This window comes from Triturus cristatus, chromosome 2_2, assembly GCF_964204655.1.
Source record: "Triturus cristatus chromosome 2_2, aTriCri1.1, whole genome shotgun sequence".
In the NCBI taxonomy this organism is placed as follows: domain Eukaryota; kingdom Metazoa; phylum Chordata; class Amphibia; order Caudata; family Salamandridae; genus Triturus; species Triturus cristatus.
In genome coordinates, this window is record NC_140582.1 from 631,211,825 (window position 1) to 631,225,955 (window position 14,131).

Consider the following 14,131-nt stretch of genomic DNA (forward strand, 5'->3'; position numbering starts at 1 on the left):
CTGTTTGGGACTAGAATGTTGGTTCCGGACTTAGATATGAAAGGCACAGTGGTGGAAAACAAATAATTTGATATCAAAGATTGTTTGGCTGTTTTACAGGACTTAAATGAACTAAGAAAGCAACAAAGCAACGTGGTCCTGAAGCCAACCACCATTTAGAAAAATCCGGCCGTCCCAGCAAGGCCTGTCTGGATCCCAAAGCTTGGGGATCTAGTCAGAGAAAAGATTGCGGATAAGATGGAATTTGGGCGTTCATACAGACAAGCAGTACTTGTCCTAGCAATCCACGGATCAAGAACAGTACTTTTGCCGCCCCTTGCTGGTAAAAAGGAGAAAAGATTTGTGTTTATCGACCAGATCAAACCACACTATGTGGCCGATACTGAACAGTAGGCCAAGTGGACTCCGCCAATGTAGCAGACGCACTCCTCTAGCTACAATCCAAGAGGTTCAAACTGAGAGACTCATCACCTTTGAAGATTCGACAATAAGAAATAGAGGACTAAGCAACAATGCTATGGACCTAGTACCTCTTGAGACCCAAATAACAGTTCGTCCAGATACACCTGTTTACAACGAAGTAACAAGTGATCAACTGGTTCCAGCAATTTCATCAAGTTCGGATGCAATTCCAACCATTGACAGAACTGCTTCTTTCTTTCATGAACTTTGATACGTTTTCTGAGGATCCCAGCGAGCCTGAAACGACGCCAGTACAAATAACTTTCAAAGAACAAGCAACAGACTTTTTTCATCTACTGGAAAAAACGTATCTGGTTTCACCATGGATTGAAGTATGGATTGTTTTGGGAATATTCTTCTTTCTACTTTGGTTAGCTCTGGTAATAACTCTGGGTATGCTGATTAATGGAAGATATATTCAAATAGACACAGCAAGTAAAAGAGTGAACTTACTTCTTCAGCCACACAAATCATCCCATCGTGAAGCAAGAGACTTGTCAGCAGTGAACATCACAGCGATTCCTATACCTGATGGTATAGTTTGGGACAAAACCGAATATGACATTTTTGGCCCGTCTGAGCTTTTGAAGATTCCATAATTATTTAAAATCTGATTAAGTGACTTTATTACCTCCAGTACCTTTTCTGATGATTGGGAATTCGAGACTGTTAATAATATGATGTCTGATCTAGAGATGTCAACTGCATTCTCTAATAATGAATATTTACAAGGTTCATCAGACTATGAACAACTGTATTGTTATAACCACTATAGTCATCATATCTTGCATAAATCTGCAACACCTAGAAATGTATTTATGTATAACCAATGGGAATATTGTCCTACGCCACCACAGGGTAGCTCGAAAACATTTGCAATGAAATTTCCATATTTTTCTGGGTTTAATTTCTCGAATGCAGAGACATTTTACTTTAAGAATGTCAACAAGACAGGAATGAAAAATATGTTTACGAATACCAAACAGATTTATTCTACAGCCTTTAATGCCCAACTGTCTAGACAGGGTTACGACTTTTGGAAAGACAACATTGAGACAAAAACTGTCTGGGGTACTAAAGATTGGCAAGTACAGGGAACAGAAGCTTTTTTAGATCCTGTATCATCCCTGAGCAAATCATGATTGATTTTGAACGACACTGTCCAACAAACTTCATGCTTTAGAATAGCCAAGATAAAAGACATGAACACTCTGTCTATACCTGCAACTACAAGTGAAAGCACTACACAGGGGGAGGTCGACGTACATACTATTTTGAATAATAACAGATCAGATCCTGAATGGAAAAAAATGGTTGCTCTGGCCCTTAGACACAAACAACTGGCAAGATAGATTCCTGAACAAAACACAAGGTTTTACCTTTAACAGGCCAGACCTGCGTTATGTCCAAAGACAGCATCCGGGGATAGTAACAACTTACAGTGTAGGGAAACTTTACCTTGATTGGCTAGAGAAAGCTACACTAGAGGATGTGAAATAACACTTAACTTTACTTTAAGAAGGCGCAGACCTTAGGGAATTCTTGCTAGGACCAAGAAAACCGTGTCAAAACGTTTCATATACGCCGGTATCTCCGCTGCTTATAATGAAGCATGGAAGGTCACACAAGCAAAGACTGCAGAACAAATACGAGAAATTAATCGTATTAATTTAGAGAAATCTCTCTGTAGTAGACAATGGGTTAACGACTCTGTCATCCAGGATATATTCTTTGGACAGCATTGTATCCTCTGTCATAGACATCATGGAACAAGACTTGGTCATGTTGAACCATGGTCAGTCACAGCTACGTTCTATCATGCTATTAGGCTGGACGCTTCAAAACCTGCGTTCTGGCCATGTGCCTTGGCGTTTAATCAATACTACGTCACTGTTTGCAGAATTCAATCTCACTGATAGACAAATCAAACTGGCACAAAGGGGAGCAGACTATACGGTGCTGAGCATTGAAAAACTGGAGAAATTACCATTCACAGTGGCAGAATAACCAGCTACTGAGTGGATCATACGTGGTAAGATTAGTCTGCCTGTTATGACTTTCCATTTTCAGTATTGCCTAAAAAATATATCAGCAGGCAAATATGAAAGGTTGGTTAAAGAATACATCAAGACATCCTGGGATTTACCTTACACACACAGATGTTGGAGTGGGGGACGTGAAGTGTTTCTTAGCGGTGAAAACTGACTGTGAACGCGCACTAAGCGGTTCTCTCCTTTGTCAGGGTATTCATTTACACGGAGCCTGTGATGGTTCCACTACAAACTTATCCTGCCACCTGCACGGTTCAGTGATTAATCCAATCTTTGGTCAACTTTCCAATGGGAGTTACATTATGTTGAATGATCACAGCTGCTGTGGCATGCTGCCAGGTATCCCATATCTAGTAATGGTTACATCCAGGGTCACTTGCTGTATGCAGGTCTTGTTTCCCCAAATAGACATAGTCAGGGAGTCGCCTTTTGGCCTTCATTGAATATCTCTTCTATACGAGTTGATACTTTAAGCAGAATGAAAGCCATTCTTTTACAAAAAACTGTGCCTTTGACCTCTGCCTATGGTCTCCAATTTGCAAGGACTTCTGCAGAGATGCATATCCTTTTGTATGCAAACTGCCCTGTGCATTTCTCAGAAATGTTAGGTCGTATCTTAAACATGTCTGATACAAGCAGTATTGTACATGTATTTAAGAACGTGTGTGCAGGACTGTTAGCACCTTTTCAAGCAGTCCTTGGAATTTTTCCAAACTTCGTGCACTCTGTGTTTGGCGGACTGCCGCCCCTTTCAGCACTCGTTGCAGGGATACTATTTTTGCTCCTACTGCTACAATATGGCAAGCCAAATCACCAGCAACACCCAGTTCACCATGGAAAGAACTCTATTGGAGATGAAGTGTCGTGAGCGCATCGTCCAAATTCTGGGTTTATCTAGTCTATGAGAACTAAACACCACTTGGTTTCTGTCATTCAGACCAATCTGGTAAGATTGCATCTTACCTGTTCTACGCTGCCTGCTATGCGGTGAAAAATGCGTGCTGGACATTTGACATGCCCATCAGTCATGCCTACGGATATCGATAACTCTGCTGGACCCGATAACGGCCCATGCTATGTATTGTCCCCAGCGGCTATCAATCCTGATGGCGGCATTCATTGAGATCTCCCAGACGCAACATGCTACTGCTGAGGTACGAAAGGAAACACCAGGCGCAAAGGTAACATCGAATCCGGACATTGCTGATGTGAAGGCGATAGTTCGCATCTATGTGCTGTTGATCTTCTACATGAGGTATTCCAACTCTCACCCACAACGGTAGACGACTTTTTTCATATAAATTATTGTATTATTACAGATAGAACCCCAGACCACTATACAGATGAAAACCTTATTTGTCTTTTTGGTCCTTAAGAAGGTTATATAAATGTATTTGCTGTCACCGAAACGTGCGTAGACCAGTCACCACACTTCTGGGAGCCCTACTTAAGTATCAAGTGAAAAGAATATCCTACTACGGACTTGTGATTGTCAAAATAGTGCATTTTTAAAACTGTGACATACAGGACTTATGAGCAGGACTCCATTACAGAAGTTTTTTATTGTGACCTTTTGTTTGTGTTGGTATGACTCATGGTATGTATGAGTAGAATGAAAGGTGAGATTGAAAGGTTGATGGCGTTATATTTTCTTTGGGGGATACTAGAAATGCTTCTAAACTAAGAGAAGCTAATAATGGTCTCTTGCAAACTGAAATGACATTATGACCTTGTCGCATCTGTAAATGTTTTTGTGAATTTAATTTAATAACATATTTAAAAAAAAAGAGTATATAATAAGATAGAAAAGAAAAAAATAATATTTTTGATAAATAAACAAAATAAAAAAGAAAAGTAATATGTGCAGTGAGATTCTGTGCCAAGGGGAAATGTCCAGTTAGAGTGATTATCATTGTAAAAACTAGATAGGTCAGTTAAGAGGTTGTTTATCTGTGTATTGACTTCTTTCCCCCTCCTCTTAGGCCTCAAAGTAACCGGGGGATACCTTTGTGTATACATACAGACGACTTGTTGTCAGCAGGATTAGAACATTTTATGTTTTCTCCATCCCCACACACTGACTCTTGATTCAAGCACACAGTGTTCCGGAGAGACTCTGAATTAGGCCTTCATTTTATTTTCAAACGTGATACTGACTTTGGAACTTTTTCTATGATTATATATATATATTTTTTTTCTTCCCGTCCTAAAATTGTATTTTTCATTTTTTGGCACGGTAATCTACTTATAGTAGAACTGTTCATAGAGAACAGAATTATTTGATAACACTTCCAGGGACAGTATGCCACCTTGTCATGAATAACAATTTGACTTGTGTATCCTGATATGAAATGGTTTCGGCCCCTTTTTTCTTCTGTATTTACGAGCCATTTCATCACATGTATATATTTTGGTTCATTCATTTAGCATTCCAATGTGATCCTATGCTTAGAATGGAACATTGCCTTTTATATGTACAACACTTTATGCATAGCAATGGTTTTGTAATGTATTTTTAGGACATATGTTTTAGATATGTTTTAGCTTATTTTAGAAAACCCATGCGATACTTTGTTTTAAGATATGTTTAGAACGTTTAGGATTTAGTAACGTCATTCATACGAATGTGGAGTGGGTGTTGTGTGCAGATTTAGATTCCGTATATAGGTTTCCCGATTCCTGCCCTTATATAGGTACAATTCACATTGCCCTTATTTGGACATAGAAATCCGGCTCTTATTTTGACATTTTGTACAAACCAAAAACAGGCATGGCCACCTACATCTGTCCAACCACGTCACAACGAATTCTTGGAAAACCAGACCCTTAAGCCTTTAGGAATTTCCCTCAACTTGAATATTGATTTCTCCAAGAACTCATTAAGTATGCATGAACATCTATTCCTTAGGGGTTCATTCATGACTTTCCTCTGCCCGACTTGTACGTCAATACTGGCATTCCTAGACACCTTCAAGGTATAAATATACCAGCACTTGCCCTGGCAAATTGCGGTTCCCAAAGGATTCGATCCAACCCAGACTATGCGGTTCGCCACGGCAAGTTCCGAAGGAGATCTAGTTCCAGCCTGATGCACTGACCTGACGCTGCCATCCTCCTCGCAGAGAATCCAGCTCCAGTGCTCTCTGACTTCCCTTGCGGGGGGTTAGACTATTGAGTCCAGAAAAGAGATTACAGCCTCTCTCATTCTCAGGTATGGAGCTGACTAGAACTTAGAGAAACTTTTTGCAACTCTTGGCTAAACTAAAATATAGCTAGCTATGCTTTAGAAATGGCACCTACTTCAAACCTCGTACTGCACTTAGGTTAGGTACACTGGGGTAGAACTATTTAGAAGGATCAGATGTGTATCCACATTTTAGCCTGTGTTATTTATGTTTGTCTTTTATGAATATATGTCATAGCTACAAACCATGCTATTGCAGTATTATTTTATCTTACTGCTAACCTCGTACATATTGTACTTTGCAGTCTGTCTTACGATTGTAGCAATTCGTATCTCTTGCATGAGAAATAAGACTGTTCAATAAACCCTTTTATTGAAATGCCCGTCTCTCTATTTCTGTGCAACTCTGTAGAAACGAAGCATGCACGATTGACTGAGTGAAACTGTTACCTATTGTTTCCACGATTCTGAGACTGTTCCAATTCTAACGGGAAACAAAGTTGTCATGTTTATGCGGTTGTCAGAGACTAATCCCTTCTTGTATATTCAAGAAGTTTCTAGTGACCTCTGAGTTAGCTGGCACACACAAGTATTTAAGTTTAATATACTCGATAGAGACATACTGACCTTAGTCCTGTGTCAAATCTATAGTGTATGTTATTCCAATGCGCAGAGCCTATCAGGGATATAGGAACTACACGACAAGGTGGTCCTTCTTGCTAGAACAGCCAATGAAGCTCAAGTTTTGTGTTATTCGTGACGGTCTGGAAATGAAGACCAACTGCACTAAAATATTTACAATGTTATGTTGCCCCAGAAATATTAAAACTCGTACTATAGGCATAGGTGGTGGAATACTGGACAAGGTGAGCTCCTTTCCATACCTTGGTCTGGACAATGATGATTCTTGTACTTGGTCATCCTGCCTAAGAGGCAGAATAATTCCCTTTACTCAAGCATTGGGCACCACCTTATTGCTTGCTACAGGCATTGGCAAAAAACAGGTCGCCCCGATCTTAGAGATCTATAACTGGAAATATTAGCCAACTGTAACGTATAGTATGGGTATTTGAGCAATTCCGGTGGAGGAGAACAGATTCGGTCGCTGGATGTTGGTGGTTCCCCCCTCGATGCCGTATTTCCCTTTGCATCATTTATTTTGTAATTACTACATACCTTTTACATGAAGATTCTTACAGTCATTGTTGCGTAGGTAGAAACTTTCAAAGTGTAAAGCTGTTTTACACTTTTTAGAGAAACTCAATGATTATAACACTTGCCACTCGGTTGCTTATTTTTTTAAAGTGTTTATTAGCTCAGAGGAGGACCATGCTGTTCTAAATGTAGTTTTAGCGAGCACACCTGCACTTCATGTTTAGGTTTTCCAACATGTAGGTGAAATTGGACCAATGCACTTTTGACCCCTCCGAGTTGTAGTTTATTGTGGTCAGCTTTTGCATTTTTTAATCTTATTTTTTTAATGTTTTAAATGTTGCATATTTTTTCATGTTTTATTGTGTGCTTTTGTTATATGTTTATCTTTTATGATCTACTTTTGGAAGATCGAATAAAGACATTGACTTGACTACCAACATAATATATTTCCAGGAATACTCTGCTTGCCATTGTGTACTAATGCAGGCTGTATTCCGAATGAAGAATATGCAAAAGTAACTCAGATGGAAATGTACCTAAGCAAATTTAACCTAGTTTGTTTTCCTTGATTCCAGTGTAGAAATACTGTCCCCTATACCGCTTAGAAATCTGGAGTGCTTGTTACATACACCTAGGATATACAATTATTACAAGCTTTGTATGCATCCTGGATTGTTTCCAGCATGGAAATGTAAATGAAAAATGTGAAAACCTGAAAACTCCATATTTTCTCTATCTTAAGGCTAGCTAAACATACATGGGGCGACAATCTTCCATAATATTAGTTCCTCAGCTGTCATATGTGTAGTTTGCACTTTTAAAACTCCTCTTATCCGGATTCTTCATTCTGAATGAGAAATTTTAAATCCGAAACACATTTCTTCTCATATCTTAAGTTGCACTAATTATGCAAAAACATTTGGGAATGTTGCTCAAATTTGGGATCTATCTTTGCCAGTAGGCGCCAGTGTTTGGAAACTGTTGCTATAAAATATGTTTTTCCTAGTTACTTTTAATGCGCTAATACAGTTGTATGTTACTGCGTAGGTGTTGTTTGCTCCTGGGAATGGGTTTGTGATTGACAAGTCAAAGCCGTGTCCATATGTCAGAGCTTCCTTCTCTTCATCTTCTCCAGAACAGATTGATCAGGTGAGTGTTTTTTAATTTTAAAATGGTTTACCATATATTTTTTCTTTTAATATTGTCAATTGCATAAACATAGGTGTTGTTAGCATATCTTTGCTTTTACGAGAAAAAACTGTTCACTTAGAAGTGCCATGTAATCAACAGCTCTACTGCATTTGAGAAAGAAATAAAATTGAATGGAGAACATCCTCCTTACAACCCGCTGCTGGTGAAACACTGTTTTGGTAAATTTCATACATGAGGAAAAATCATTCCTCTGTCAATTTGAGGAAATTTGACCAAAAATAAACATCAGTAAAAGGGGGCACGTATGATAAGAAGCTGGTTCGTGAAAACAGTTCAGTAGCAAAGGGCTCAGGGGTAATTGCGGGTGTGTGGGGAAAGATGTATTGGTGTATATGCAGCGGTAAAGGAATTAGGGTAGGTACACGTACTGATATAAAAGGATATGGGCAGAGGTGGAGGTGATTGACTAGCATAGAGGTATTCGAGTTAAGGCATGGATACTGACATTAGAGTATACTTATGGTTAGAGTTGATAGGTCACAGTAGAACTCCTAGGGTATAGATATAAAGTTAGCCCGTACTAAGGTGTAGGTAATAGTAGAAATACGATAATAAAGTTTGGGATGGAGGTACTGGGCAGAGGTGCCTATGGTATAAAGATGGATATGCGTGATAAGTAGGGATGTAGGTTCTACAGTATAAGTAGGGGTATATTTACTAGGGTATAGCAGAGGTAAGAGTTACTAAGGAGCAGTCAAGGGTAGAGATACCAGGGTATGGGTAGATGTAGAGTGGCAGGGTATAGGGCAGATATGAGTCACTAGGATGTAGGTAGGTATAGCCGGTTATAGGTAAGGTTAGAGGTACTATTGGTAGATGTAAATATACTCTGGATTAGGCTGAGGTAGGTACACAAATGTGTTGGTATATGTATATGTAAGAGAAGTGTCACATGGGTATTATTAGTGATACATGTGCTAGAGATAGAGACACCAGGATATAATAAGAAGTACAAGGGTATAGCCTGGACATGAGGTATTCGGAAATAGGCAAGGATAGACGCAGTGATAAAGAGAGAATGATTGAGGATCTAGGGTAAACATCTGCGGCAGAGTACAAAAGAAAATTAAAACATAGCTGTGGGAGAGGAAGGTTGTTACCTGGAGGTGTATAGGGAGGAGGATAAAGAGATGAAAAAAGAAAAGGGAGCTGATGAAGAGGCACGACGAGAGCTATGGAAAAATGTGAAACTTTTCATTCTTAAAAGGCAAGTCAGGGTTTTTTTTTATCGAGGGAAAAAGAAACGGAAGGGGATGTGTTCGACATGAGGTGCCTTTTCCTGGATAGATCCACTATCCTGGAAATCCTATTCATTTTTAAAAATTGAAAGAAAGTGTATCTTGGATAAGGGTTTTCTCGGACATGTTTGTTTGAGTCTTGTTTACCTTCAAAATCACATTAATCATTTTAAAATTTACATCATAACAATTAGAAAAATTAAAAAATCAATACTTTTACATGAGGTTTTAATTCATTGCTTTTAGGTTACACATTACATGGCCTGAATCCACATTAGCTGATGTGCCACATTTCCATGGAGCTAATCATTATTTTACCCTTTGGGTAAACAAGACAGATATGAGCTTGAAGAGTAAGAAGTCGGTAACTAGTCAAAGAAAAGACAATGTGGAAGAGCAGACTGCATAGTATTTTAAATAATCTGATATTCGTCTGCATGTAATGAATTTTATAAAGTGGGCCCCCCTGCTGAATGCTCCTACCTGTTTGTCCTGTAAAATCACATTCAATACGAGAACACTTTAGAGAATAATTTGTCTGTGATTGAACTAGCTAGTTATGGTAAATATGGTACCTATTATGCAAGGAAAAATAAACATCTAAGAAAGAAAGCTCACATTTGTGGTGCAGATATGTGAAAGAGACTTCTAACCCCAGGTTGTTTAACTTTGAATATTCTCTAGGCATTAGACTGGATCTAAATATTTTCAAGCAGTACCCCCGCAGGCCTATAGGTGGCGTTTGTTCCGCTCCACGCCGTCCGCGCCTGAAGTGACATGCGTAGTGCCTAAATAGGCCCGACCTCGGTGCACAGACATCTGGACAGTTTTTTTTAGGGGGGGTGGGGGAGGCAGCCAGCGCAGATCCGGAGTGTTACCTCTAATCTTTTTTTACTGACTTTTTTGTCGACTTTTTGTCACAACTTATTTCAAGATTGTATCTCCTGATGTATTAGGGATATCCCCTAAGAAGCCAACAGACCAATTATTAGATGTTTATGACAGACCCTCATCTGGTTTGCCTCTGGTGCTTGGAGTAGGACCACGACTCCAAGACCTGCAAGGACTGCCACGCCTGATGTCAGATGACCCTGCCACGCCCTGGATCCTAGTTGCACAGAAAGTCTGAGGACCACTTGGCGAGCCACTCCTGATGATCGTTGTCCTTATCTAGGTCGTTGGGTAATTGCACAAGAAAAGTAAGTTGAAGCACTCTTTGACTTCTCCGTGCCTGTCGCAAGTCTTGAGACTTGGCGTGGGAGTGTTGGCACTTTAGGCCTTGTTCCGAGGTAAAGCTTGTGCCTGGGACTGCTCCGCGCATCCCATAGTTTCCTGGACCAACTCTCGCCCAACTCAATGAGTTTTCATGAGCCTATGTAGTTGGGTGGCCTGACTCCTCTGGTGCACCTTCAGGCCCACAGGTATGGGAGGAATCACTGATGGTTCTCCCCCAGGGATTTTCCCTCGGTGCCAGTCGAGTCCCCTGGCTCTGGTGTTGGAACCGGAGCGGCACCGTCTGCAAGACCAAGACCTTCATCGGCACCAGCTCCAGTGCAGGCACTGCGCTACCTGCCCCATCGTTATACACGACTCTGATATGGAGCTAGAGGGTGTCCTCAGACGATGACTCCAGCACCGACCAGTACTATGCCTCCCAAGTTGGAGCGAGTGCCTCTTTCTTATGACAGGGTGGGGTCTGAGGTTACCAGCATCCACTTGATGACACAGAGAACAACTGGTAAGGGGAACGGTTTGGATACCTCACCAGACACTGGCCTGGTCTCTCCCTCTAGCATGGATATGGAGGAGGGTGCCTCCAGGGATGTGGAATTCCTATAGCCCGACTCCTCAGAACATTTCATGTTTATTTTGTCCTTGGGACAAGTAGGCCCAACACCCCGTAGCACAAACCCTTTTGCTGCCAGTTTGCAGTACCACATTATGGATCAGGGAAGGGCACTGTTTGCAGTTAAGGTGATATTTTTTTCCATATGTTAATGCTGTTCAAACTTGTATTTATGGTTCATTAATTGAAAGCCTTTATTATTAGGGTGAGTGCTCTAAGTAAATGTTGTAAACTCTGGCGGCACTACTGACAGTGGTTCCAGTATAAAAATGTGTACACACGTTTTCAAAGTTTAGCAATATGAGGCTATGTATAATGCTCCCAGAATGCTCTCTGATTTGATGCAAATATTTTCAGAAGCTTGAGAGCAAGAATGATGATGCTTTCAAAATAAAATGTTCATAAAAAATGAAAGCAGGAAAAAAAACATTTTGCCAAACTACTGTAAAAGTTCAGGTACCATTTCTGTGCAGCATCATTTAGTAACGTGTTGATACTTTCCAAAAATATTCATAATGGACAATCAGTGTAACCAGTTTCAATACGATTATGGGAAACAAAAATCAACAAGCATTGGCAAAACTAGAAGTTCTGAAATTGGTGATCAGCTTTTTTAGTTTTGTCAACGTGTGACTTGTTTTGCCATGGATTTTGTAAAACCTTATTGGTGTGGGAGCTGCCGGGCCCTCACCATTATAACAAACATAGGCAAAAGCAAAACTTGTTTTTTTGGTCTCAAAAGCACGCACTGCCACAGCGGTTACTGGCACTGAACAAAACTACTTTGTGTGCCGAAGCCAGCCGATACAGAGATAGAATTTTAATTAACGCAAAAGGTCATGGTCAACGCCAGACCAAATTAGGGGCCCAATTATTAAAGAAAGCCACAAAAGTGCACCCAAGGTATATGTCCTTGCATTAAGTGCAGCTATATGGCTTTCCTGAATTCCCAAGAATTTACAGAAGTAGGACAAGAAATAGTACTCCTAGAAAATATTTGTGAACTGTAGTTTAGCATGAGGAAATATGCACGTGTAGATTGGCTCATGCAAAAATCTGAATGTTTGCAGGTTCACGTTCCCTCCAACCACTTTTTTCCCAACTCTGGAAGAAGGTTTACATCTGCCATTGTCAGGAGTAAATTTCCACCATTTCTCAGTATGGGAAAAGATTAGAGAAGAGTTGTTGTAAACCCTTAAGACATACACGTTAGTAAGTTTGCACAGACTCAAAAGGGCATTCTAACCCTGAAACTATTGCTTACCACTACCTTCAGCCCCAGTATGTAGATCTGCGAAAAACGTGGCAGCATAAGGGGATTGCAAGTTTTCATACGCTACTATTGAATGAGCCCTGGCTTAATCACAGAGGCTATACCAGAGCTCTCATATAATGAGATCGCTGCCATAATTTGTTGCCACACTACATGGCACCAAAGGGACAAGTGGATTTTGTTACACGACAAGTAATGAAGCAACCTGCCCCATGGGCAAGTAGATATTTTATTAAATTCCACACCCCTGTGCCTCATTCACAATGGTGATGCGAAGGTCTTGAACCATCAGTTGCCCACAGAGGTAGTCAAGGCGATCATCTTGACAGAGGTGCTTCACCTGAGCGTCCCCCCTTCTGAACCTTATCTCCCTGCACAGGGACTTCTGTGCCTCCTGCCATCTTTCCGCAGGACCTCAGTTTCCTCACCTGGAACAATCCCGGTACATTTCCTACCACTCCACCATTAGGAAATCCTAAAGTCTGGTTACTTTCGGAAAGGGGGTTTTGTGTTACACCAGCCTACCACTGTGGTTGGTGAACACCACATGCCTTTTGGGCTGATATCAGCGAACTGTGTGGGATCTGATTGTGCAAGTGCCATCCTTGGTCTCGGAGTAAGCCCTAGTCATGCTCTATCAAGCAATTGCTGATTGGCGAGATACATCAAAGTTCAACATCAGATGTGGACTTGACACTACAGACTCGCTGAGTGATTTAATCCACAGTGGCACTGAAACACCACGCCGGGTTGAGAATCACTGGTTTCTCTGGGCATGTCCAAGCTTCTCTCCTGGATATTCCTTTTGATGGCTCTCGCCTATTTGTTAAGTTCCTCATAAGCTCTTTTTGAATTTCTCCCAATGGATTCTAAGGCCTTTTGCTTTTATTAAAGTGTCTTATGACTTATTGAGTTTGGTTATTTCTTTGAGGTACAGAGAGCAGAGAAATAATAGTACCTGCTGTGAATACATTCATAATTAAAACAGGACGTATGGCTACGATACGTATTGTTATGGTGAAAAACCCTAGCATTGCTATTCCTATCAAGCACTGTTACTGAGGATCATAGTGTGCTATAAATTGTTGCAAGCAGCACATCATCATCACTATCCAAGTCTTGCAAACTGTTTAGACCAACTCTACGTATTTTTAAAGGGTAGCTTTCAACCATTTCACAGTACCATCACTGCTAATATCTTTGAACTCTGTATAATTTGTTGATACAACAGGTTGTTTTGCCCATGTAGCGACAGTCAGCTGAGGAGATGATCATTGTCAAATTTACACAGATTTGATTCCAGAAACCAGCTGTTTACCCATCAGAGATCAAGGGCTGCACTTTTGTAGTCATAGCACAAACAGACTAGGAGTTTACTGCTCATTTAAAAATTAAAACAGTACTTTTAAATTTCTAGTGCCCAATTCACAGAGAAGTTCTAGATCTATAGATATGTTTGCAAACGTATAAATATTACAGTGACTTGTGAATGCCCAAATCTTAAATGTCCAAGGCTTATCCAATACATGGTATCATCATACGAGGCCATATGCCTGTTTTTGATTATCATGTATGTGCATGATTTCTGCTTTATACAAAGACTTCGGGGCAGATTTATGTTTCCTGGCGCATCCCTGCAAATCAGCTAGGATGCGCCAGGAATGATGCGTCACGCAAGTTTACCCTTGCGCCACACATGATGCGCCGCAT

General features: G+C 40.5%; 1 protein-coding gene across 3 annotated transcripts in view; it reads left to right on the forward strand.

The window, feature by feature from the left end:
• AADAT (aminoadipate aminotransferase) overlaps positions 1-14,131 on the forward strand; it is a 286,660-nt gene that overhangs the window by 261,470 nt on the left and 11,059 nt on the right. For all 3 annotated transcript variants that reach the window (XM_085641829.1, XM_085641831.1, XM_085641830.1), the window contains exon 13: positions 7,900-8,001. In XM_085641829.1, coding sequence (XP_085497955.1) covers positions 7,900-8,001 — 102 coding nt within the window. The remainder of the gene's footprint in view (positions 1-7,899; positions 8,002-14,131) is intronic.